Consider the following 11161-nt stretch of genomic DNA (forward strand, 5'->3'; position numbering starts at 1 on the left):
GGAAAAATCACAATCTATCAATGTTTATATCATGCCCAGCACACCCAAAGGATAAATCATGTATCCATAAACGATGCAGCTAGTGCATGATATCACATGCCAAGAATCTCTAAAGTATCGGTGCACCTAAACTATTGATTTTGGAATAAATATACGAAGTGAGATTCTAACATTAGTTGAAAAAACAAACAAGAAAAGCGGCACACTGGAACATATAAACATTCAAGCATAGCTAGCGCACGAGAATAAATTAATGATGTTTAATCGTTAGTCTTAATTAAGCTCAGTGGTTAGAGCGCTCGCCCCGCAAGCGAGAGGTCTAGGTTTCAAGTCCCTGCTCAGGCAGGTATGTCTGGATGTTTGGTTGTTGTTGTTGTTTTGGTTGGTTTTCTTGGCTTATCTGCCTATGCATGTTATGTTTCCATTGTAATTCCTTGTTTAATTGTGCTAATATGCGATGCGTGATTCTTCTTTCAATTTTTTTTCACATTTTTAAATTTAATTGAAAGTTAAAAAGTTAGAGATGATTATTTAAAATAAGTTATTAGTTAAAAATGAAATCGAGATAATTCACCTATTTGTTTGTTTATCTATATTTTATTGAACCTCGCCATATTTTTATTTATTCTGGGTACATCAGTAGCCGCTATAATGAAAGACAAAGATAAAAACAATTTATCGCGTCTGATGTCACTGTCAATTACGATCCTTGATTGGTTAACACAGGTTAATCAGCGCGTAAAAGGAAGACCGATCTATCTGGTGCTGATCGGAGAAAAGGAATAGCAGCAAATGGCGAAAAATTCCGTACTTTTACAGGTCAAAATGCAGCTTTTCTAGGCATTGTGTACATGGTGCCTTCGGTTAAGAAAGTTTCCTACTATAAAGACCTAACTTTTGAGATGGTTTGCATGTCGAAAGGTGCAAACTTAACAATAAGGCGCCCGGTTATAAATCCGCGTTCAGCAAATCATCATCACGACACTTGTAAACAAAACGTGCTCGAATTTGATTGACAGATGACGTCAGACGCGATAAATTCTTTTTATCTGTGTCTTTACTGGTTGTATCCACAGAATTTCCAATCGGCCTCGTAACCCTTTCCTGCCGCAACACCAATATATTTGACATCTCCGAGACATGCCATGGCCTGACTAAAGAATACTCCACCGTCAACACTAATATCTACCTGGCCATTAGCGAATGACACGGTGTAATCACGGTACTCGGTTGCGCTTAGAATGTCGGGTGAAGCAGACTTTTTAATCACACCATCTTTGGAACTACAAAGGTATGCAGTCTTCATATCACCGGTAGATGTTATTCTGCCAATCTCTGAAATAATAAAGTAGATAACCGAAACAATTAGAACTAGTTATTTTGTATTTTTCATAAAATTGGGTCAAGCCACAAGCATGCACATAAAAAGATTCAAATACCGCGGCGAATTGATGTAATTGGCGAAACTGCGCACTTCTTGTTTTGGATATGAAGTGTGGTAATTTTTAATCGGATCTATCAGTGTCGATGGTAATTATATTTTTCAGGGGAAGGGATAAGCCGATATGTTAGATAGGGAATAAATAACACAACCAAAACACTTAAGTTTGGTTAATTTTGCCTTTAACTGCAATATTGGCTGAGGGATAGCCGGGATCACTGAGTTAATACACTAAGAATAAATAAGCTAATAAGAAACACTGCCTGCACTTATATAATGAACTGAATTATTTAACAGGTATATTTGGTGATGAGTATAATTAATTTATTGTAAGCGTCATCCCATCTCTATCTGAAATCACTTACAAATCCGTACAATTAGACCTCCAAAAATAATGGTACCCAGCTTCTTGCAGATTATTTTTTAAATGTTGAGAAACACCTTTCAATTACAATAGAATTATAGGTAAACTCTTACTCAATGCTTTGGAAAATCAAACATTCTGTTTGGTCTCAGCACATGTTAACACTTTTCTTTCATGACCTTCTCTCAAGGTGATAATTTTTAAAATAAGTAACTGGGTCTCTGTTAATTGGACAGACAGTAGCTTTGCAAAGTCTGCATGCAGTGGCGCACGAAGTAGTCATGCATGTATTACTAGCATGGGCGTCAATCCTGGGGGACGGGGACGTGCCCCCATCCCTTTTGGCTTTTTTTAGCCACTCTTTAACAATTCAGACCGAATGCCCCCCCCACACACACACCCACATTTCACGACAGATTGATGCTAGTCTAATGATTAGTAATAACATGAAATACGTACTTCTACCAAACATCGGCGAAAGATTTGTCCCGCATGTTTCGTGTATAAATCGAGGGTTGGAAATCAACTAACAATGACATACATTTGGCTTTTCTGATTCTCAACCCTCGATATAATATTTTGAGAGAAAATGCAGTACCTTTATAGTGTACTTGTTTGTAAGTTGCATGAGAATTTCAATAAATTGTTATTTTCAAGAAAAAAGATAGACAACAGACAAAAAATATTTAAAAAAATCAATAAACAAACAACTCTCAGTGCGGCAGTGATAATTATCGTGGCTTGACCATTAATGTGTACATTTTGAGATATAATTTCTAAGGATAAATCATTATATCTAAAATAAACACATTTCGTAATTTGGGCACCTATATACAGGAAACAGGTTGCCACTAATTATAATGTAGGCTTACCTATTTTCGGTATCCCGACATCTCCTACTGCATCATCTACTGGTGTGTTGGTTGGTGAAAGAATCAAATATGCGTAAGCTGTTCCTTTGATGGAAATGGTAACTGAAGTGGTTCCAGCGGGAACTTCAGCAAATGGAAATTGGAAATCGGAATTTTGTACACGGCCAGTGTGGGTGTAACTAGGGGTGTGAAGCATCTCACACGGACCTGGAAAAATAATGGCAATAACACATGACAAAGTACTACATTGGGCTATTCCAGTTGAAATCCACACTCCCCCTGTGGAAGATATAGTATGAATTTCAAATGGAATGAGCACATTAGGCAGCTCCATTTGAATTTTTGAGTTGCTGGCGTTTTGGCTTGGCTAACTCCAATCAGGCCGGAATTAGCGACGCGGAAAACTGAAACCGAGGCAAAATATTTTAATTAAATTTTCGCCAGGTAACTATAGACTATCTAATTGAGACTTGGTACATATGTAGTACAAGTACAACAGAACCAAACTACGTTGAAGCCTTTGCTAATGCAATCTGTATAACTAATTAGGACTAATTTCTTGAAAAATTAAAGTGAGCTCTACTTAATTTTGTGGATGCGCGAAACGCTAAACATGATTTGCTTGTACTTGTACTGCATATCGGCTGCTCAGTGCCAGAAGTGGTTAAATGCAATAGATGCCATATATACAGTACAATATACTGTGTTTACACAGGGCAGCTATTGTACTTACCCACTTCTGGCACTGGGCAGTCGAATTATGTACTAAGTCTCAGTTAGATAGATTAAGAGTGATTTTACCAGGAAACGTGCGTGCGCAGCTCGCGAGTATTTGCAATATTAATGCTTAAACGTGCCAGCAAAACTTTGCTTAATTTTGAACTGAAACAGGTAAAAGGGAAGAAACACAACACAGATTTTGGCCAACTTTGTGTTAACCCCATGAGAACTACCTCCCGATTGGCCAAAATGAATATTGAATCCAATTTTGAACCAATCAAGGAGGGTATTAATAAGATCATCTGCAAATGTAAGTTTGACCATAAAGCCTAGTCATATAACTTGGCAATTGAAATCGTGTAAACCGGATAACCCTCGTACATGTATGACAATACAAGGGTGTGGGACAATACAAGGGTGACTAATACCGCTTCGTGATCCACAGCCTCATCCCCCTACACTCCAAACCCAAATTGAAATTGTTATCAGAAATTAACATGGAACTACATAATGTTTGTGTGCCTAACCTTTCTTGCCGATTCAATCGTTTGACAATTAGGTATCGTCGAATTTGTATTTTTCTTTGGCTGATGGATCAAGCACTGTAATGCGTAACTCGCAAATTCAACGCAAATCAACTGAAATTTTGGATATCAACTTTTTTCGTGGATATCTATTAAACCATACCTTAATAAAAAGGAAGCTAGAATCACGAAATTCCCCTTTTTTAAATAAATCTTGCAAATTGTTTTTGATATCATTTACATGTAATGAATACATACCTTTAAGCGCCTGAACTTGCCAAAAAAATTTATCGCAATCATCCAAGCCTGTTCCAACAGCAATGGGCTGCGAATTGACAGTTTTGGATAATTTAAATAAACCTTTAAATCCATCCGTAAACAACAGATCCTTGCCAAAAAGGGCTATGCTGGTCGGTGCCCAACGCGAGGGAAATCGGGATATCTCCGTCGAAGTACTAGTTCCGAGGTCGTAGCGACTTATCACTGCAGTAGTACCGTATTCTCCTTCTGGGGTCCATCCGTAATAAATTGCATTTTCTATTTGTGAACAAAAAAACACATGTTTATGGTGAACCGTATTCCGAACCCAATATGCGGCTTATTCTTAACCGAAGTTACCCCCACCCCCGCGAACTTATGACTTTCTTGTACAGTGTTTCTGATTGGTTAAGTATGTGTCATATTCCTCTGAGTAACCAATCAAAATGGAGCTTTTAGATCTCAAAACAATAAATGCTCTCAAGTGAGTTCAGTTCAAAATACCACTGAAACTTGGGCTATAGGTGTATTAATAGCACTTTCATGTAATGATAAAGGCCATAATTATATGATGTCAAAGGTCATTTGAGGCCTACTTGTAAAATGGACAGTTGACTTTTTGAAACATGGAACACTGCACACATCCCAATATAAAATATAGCGTATACAAGCCGGGGAGGGGGGTAAGTGTTAACGGAACATGAGTGATATGTTAATATGATATATTGATATAATTATAAGGCGATTTGTGTAGTTTGTTCAAGGCGCATTATGTATATATATCACTTATTGTGTTTATCTGCGGTATTACAATTTTCGCTTGACTATGGATGCACATTCACTATTCTGCTGTACTACAAAAATTACCGAAATTCCCATCCATATAAGGTTTCTGACGTGGAAAGATCGCTCGAAGAAACGATTGGATAATATTAAAGGTCCCTGTACCTCAAAACGGCAGAATTATTCGACTAGAAATTCTGATTGGTCAAAAAAAATGGCTAATTCAACGAATGATGCTCGTTCAGAGGATGTTTAAAGGCATTCCCATAACCCAATGGGGTTTCTGACCTTGGTATGTCTGGCTTTTGTACACATGTGGCCAGTTGACCATACTTTGCATTGGGATTGTGTGCAAATATCTGGTGTTTTCATCCTTTTATTTAACATTCAAAACATTGAGACTTGAATAAAATTAATGCAGTGGGACAATATGAATGTTTCCTGTAAGAAATTTTGTGTGTGTGGCAATGGGGACTTTGCCTTTAAAATTAGGTTATATTGATCAAATTTCCCAATCATAGTGCATTGTATGAATGCCTTTAAGCCTCCTCTGATGCTCGTTTAAGAACTAAAGGTAGACCTACGGGTACATTTTATTGCTAGAAGTGCCCAGAATAACTTGGTCCAAATAACACGGACATATATGTATTCTATAAAACCTCTGAAAAACGATATATTTAAAAATTGTAACTTTTTTGTAATCGTTGCAGTAATAAATAAATAAATAAATAAATAAATAAATAAATAAATAAATAAATAAATAAATAAATAAATAAATAAATAAATAAATAAATATTTACCCGACTCGTCAAAGACAATTCCGTACGTGTTATCCGCAGTTAATAAGATTGCTTGCGAGTTTATACGATTAAATTGATCCATATGAATACGTTGGATGGTCTGAGCATCGGTCCAGTGACGGACTGTCACGTATATGTCTCTAAATGTGGAAACAATAAGGAAACACGCCATAAGTATATACCCAGCAAACACAAAAAATTTTCGACATCATTCACAAAATATTAGAAAAGATTGCCATAAAACGTTTAAATGTCGGGTTATATAATGGGAATTATAAAGCAGTGGTGTAGATTTCTTTTTGACATAGGGGATGGGGATTGGAAAAATTTTCTTGAAGTATAGTGAATTCAGCACCTTTTGGCGACCAAATTAAGGTTATGAACAAATGCGTGTGAAGCGCGCGAAAAATTTTGCCATATTGAAGATAAAATGTTGAAATATGGTGCTAACGTAGAATATATTTGCGCGTAGCGCGCAAAAATTGGCACTTTGGGGGGGGGGGTAAAATTGCCAAATATTAGGTTAATTTGGTCGGAAACCCACATACAGGCGTCAACATTGGGGGGGTGATTGAATGGACCATTCCCTCTGTCAAAATATTGGTGGATTTACGACTATGATATAAAGGGTATAAAACAAAAATGGGTAAAAATGCTAAATTTTGACGTTTTTGGCTCAAAATTAGGGTCGAAACATTTTCAAATCTCATTGATATTGGTTTTGTTTGATAGATAATTTCAATATCTTTCATTAGACACCAAAAATGTGAAAATCGAGGCTGTTGTTAATAAATGGCATGCATAATACGAATTATACAGGAAAACGGGTCAAATTTGAGGTCATTGACCTCTGATGTCACGCTCCACCGCTCACGACACTCAAGACTTCACTTTTCAGATGTCCCATGGGATGTTCTATCCAACTATCATAACAAGACACCTGGTCATTTTTGTCAAAGAAATTCTTGCTATCTCTTGGAGCAAAAATGAATATTGAGCAGCAGGACCAAATCAATAGCATTTACTGCAACTTTTAAAATTGAGGTGATTACATTCAAAAGGTAATTTTTGTCATCAATTCTGCATCTATTTGGACAAATTGGGTATCAAACTGTGCGGAATAAATTTATCTATAAAGACTAAACATACTTTTGGTAGGTCTTGATTTAACACCACTACTTTGACTTATGGACCAAAATTAAACTGGATATTTTCTTTTTGGGATGGGTTTATTTCATTTTACGTATAAAACGTATAGATATTAATATCGTAGCCATGTGATGTCAACTAAAATAAACTAGTAAAATATCCCTGCTAATTTGCAAATGTCACTGCTCATTTGCTATTCATTTGCTAATCACCCTGCTCATTAACTCATTTCAATGCTCATATCCCTGCTCACTTTACTCATTTCACCGCGCATTTGGATGAAACGTCCCGGGAGCACCAATTAAGCATCGATTTATCGATTAAACGTTGTTGGAGCCATGATTTGTTATTACTTTATCGATCGATTATTGATTTCTTGATTTATCAATCGATTTTTGATTTATTAATTATTCATAACGTCGCTAGAGTCCACTATACTATACTCGTTTATTGAAAAGAAAGGGGGATTTTGGTTAAGATTACTAAACTTAGTACGTATTCCATGCTTAGATACGTAAATACGTAAATATAAACTCTTCAAAATAAGTTTGGAAACTTTCCAAAACGGCTATATATCAGAAATATTTGAAATCTATTTGTATATTGTTTCATATCAATACAAACATTGTTTTTTCTTGTCAAAAACTACACCACATTTGTGACCATAACTTATTCCATGGTTGAGTAACGCTCTTTGAAAGACAAGGAGGTCTCAAACAAAATGTGCCAAATCTGCCATTGCCTGCGCCATTTGCATAAGTAACTTGAGTAAGGAATATCACACTGTTTCATTAAAGACGGTTTCAAATTGCTGCCAGCCTGATGTACCGGTCTTCTGCAGCCGTTATTTTTTCTTGGGCGGCCACTTCTAGGACTGTATTTGACATCTCCGGTATGACAAAACTTGGCTTTTAGCTTGGAGATTATACTGCGGGAAACTCATAAAGTTGCCACAACTTGATTCTGAGGTATGCATTGCCAGCCTCAAGCTGACTAATGGCTCGAGCCTTATGCAGTAATGCAGATCCCACTCACTCATTCATTCATTCATTCATTCATTCATTCATTCATTCATTCATTCATTCATTCATTCATTCATTCATTTTCATTTATTTATTTATTTATTCATTCATTCATTCATTCATTCATTCATTCATTCATTCATTCATTCATTCATTCACTCATTCATTCATTCATTCATTCATTCATTCATTCATTCAAAACAATGAGATGACCGCAGACAATGGTAAGTTTGGCACATTTTTGAGACCTCTCTGTCTTTCAAAGAGAGCTACTCAGCCGTGGAATAAGTTATCGTCACAAATGAGATGTCATTGTTGACAGGAAAGAACAATGTTTTCACTGATATGAAACAATACGGAGATAGATTTCAAAAATTTCCGATATACAACCGTTTTTGAAACTTTTTTTTGAGGAGTTTACTATATTAAATTTGTCCTTACTGTCCATTTATGTTCGGGGCATGAACTTGTCCTACTGAGCCACGACGGGTTAAAGTAGACGCTGGATTTTCTTCGTTCAGGTCTACGGTCCACATAGTGCCCTCATAGCCAGCATGATCAAAGATGTAAAGTTTGCCAGCCCCATCTGATCCAATTACATGCGAATATCCTATTGATCAACATAACGGAAAATCAGAGTTATAAGTTGTCTTAGTTCCTCACATTTGTTCGAGATATCCGGTACCCTTTAATTAATATCATTTGAGGAAATTCAGTTTTAACACCAAAAAGAACAATTTTACAGAGTCAGGATTTTTAAGGCACAGTTTCGGGTGAAAATTATTCATACCGAATCAATATCAATTGTGGGGCTCTTTTCGATACGCCGTCAGCATGGCTAGGAATATATCCTAGGGGAGGGCACATCATCAAATATTTTGATGATCCCCCCAGTAATTGGAAATGGTGGATGGGTCTTTGGAAGCTGACGGCGTAGGCCTGCCGGTAAGGAGCTGCGAACATCAAGGGTCTTGGTTTAAATCGCCTGGAAACCCAAGAAATGAGCTAGGAAAGAAGAATTTAGTGGTCTTTAAGAGCTGAAATTATCACCGAAATCAAGGGTCTCATAGCGCTCTGTTTTGGTAAAATTCAGGTGGTCTTTCGGAGCTGAGCAAACATACACGTCTCCAATGGTCATTTGCAACCCGTACATTAGGGTATAAATATAAATTCTAACCGGTCAGAAATTATCCGGAAAGTTGCTCACTATAAACATGATAAACACTAGCAGTAACGGATATGTACCGTACATCGATATCCTTCTCAACAGAATGATATTGGCGCGAGATATCTGCACTATAAACACACGAGGACAAACTGTGTGCTGCGTTAAAGGAGGTAGCTTGATGCGTGGGATGCGCACAAACCATTCAAAACTCTTCTCAGCCCCAAGAGCTATCAAAACTGAAGCTACATGTTCACACTCAGCTTGTTTATAGTGAATATACCACATTTTCCTTGGATATGTACCGATACTCTTGCTGTTTACAGTGAGACCATAGTCGATTGATATTCAGACGATAAATCTTTGGATACCGGGGTGGAAAATGATGAATATCTCCCGAAAATGATTTCGTATAAAGAAACCAGATGTGGTTCCTTGCACTTGAATATATATTTTGAACAGATATGATAGTCGTTAGTTTGCGCTTTGAGAGAGTAGCTTGCGTCTTGAGCTGAAAAAGTGACCAAAATTCAAGATTTTAAATAGCGCAGCGTAGACCCTCGTGGAGGTAGTCTCGGGCCAGACTGTATGTGGCTATCACGAACATACAGGATCGACGAGTGTCAGACCGACTGACACAAACTGGCTGTGTAGGAGACTATCGTAGAGGCAGTCTATAAACAGATGACAATGGCGACTGTATGCTCGCTGCCCGTACAGAGGTCAGTCACAGGCTAATGTCATTAGCCTTAGTCGGATGTCCTTCAGCCCACTATGCATTTAAAAACTATTAAACAGGTGGGAACACAATGGCCATGAGTGGCTGTGGATTCAACCTACCATGGCATTTTCTGCCATAAAGATATCGGGGCGATGACACTGTGTGTCGGTGAACATGTAGCTTCTGTTTTGATAACTCTTGGGGTGCGAATCGTTCCGAATGTCCTGCGCGCATCATACGCATCATGAAGAAGCTCCTACTTCCGGTAAAACCGCACACAATTTATACTGGTGTGTTTATAGTGGGAATATCTCGCCACAATATCCTTCGGTTGAGGAGGATATCAATGTACCGTACATACATATACTGCTAGTGTTTATAGTGGGCAAGTATCCGGATAATCTCTAACCGGGTAGAAATTGTACCGCAATGTACCGCACATCTGCTCCCACTATAAACTCGCTCACTGACGCTACCCGGGACGTTACCACGATTCGCTCATTGCAATGGCGTTAAATAAACCTTAATCATGTTATTACACTCAGAACCCTAGTCAGCAGTTCTTTTGTTATGCATAGTCTCGCTAAAAGTCGATCGATACATGTTGAAATCAGGACAATTCAGATATACACCTTTCTGCTATGAAATTAATTTTCTCGGTCAAATATAAAGCATTATTTTTTTCTTTTTTAATGTCAGTTAAAAACCTAGTCCTTGGATATACATTTTTTTTAAATCCTGGTGTTAAAATTAGGCATGAAATTGTATCATACAATATTTTAAACATTACTAACATCACAAATTTGCAACCAACCCAAATTATGAAAAAAATCACGACGGGCAGATTTTTTGCTATTTCTCCATTTACGATCGTGTCCAAAAGTGTCTCCTTTCGATATACCACGTCACTTTTAATAACGAGGGAAGAAATTTTTTCATTTTCATTTTCCTGTAGTAGTTGAAGATAGGTAGAAACTTTTTTAATCAAAATTCCTGTGTTAAAAAGACCTTTTGAAAGTGTCCTGAGCAGATGCACCCAAAGTTCGGTGGAGTAGAACAGTGCCTAATTAGCATAAATCCAAAGTTTTCGCTTATATGCCGGGGTCAAATTTCAAAGTTGGTCAAATAGTTTTAATAGAACCATAAACCAATAATTACCAAGAACGAATTTTAAATATATAAGCTAAATCAGAATTTAGCAATTTTACCCAAAAGTTTTTCAAAATTTAGACATGTTTGTTGATATTTTTGTATATCGGTACTGTCATGAGCAGAGCAATTTGCTGGTCTCACTAAATGACCCCTTTTGGCGTCAAATCTCTCACCGAAAGACCTAGATTTG

General features: G+C 37.2%; 1 protein-coding gene across 1 annotated transcript; it reads right to left on the reverse strand.

The window, feature by feature from the left end:
* Window positions 1-1057: 1057 nt before the first annotated feature.
* LOC140140481 (uncharacterized) lies at window positions 1058-4453 on the reverse strand. The gene is made up of 3 exons (XM_072162240.1): window positions 4180-4453; window positions 2678-2884; window positions 1058-1335 (listed from the first exon to the last, which is right to left on the reverse strand). The coding sequence occupies exons 2-3, from the start codon at window positions 2871-2873 to the stop codon at window positions 1058-1060; spliced, it is 474 nt and encodes a 157-aa protein (XP_072018341.1). The 5' UTR covers window positions 2874-2884; window positions 4180-4453.
* Window positions 4454-11161: the final 6708 nt, after the last annotated feature.

This window comes from Amphiura filiformis, chromosome 19, assembly GCF_039555335.1.
Source record: "Amphiura filiformis chromosome 19, Afil_fr2py, whole genome shotgun sequence".
NCBI classification, from domain to species: domain Eukaryota; kingdom Metazoa; phylum Echinodermata; class Ophiuroidea; order Amphilepidida; family Amphiuridae; genus Amphiura; species Amphiura filiformis.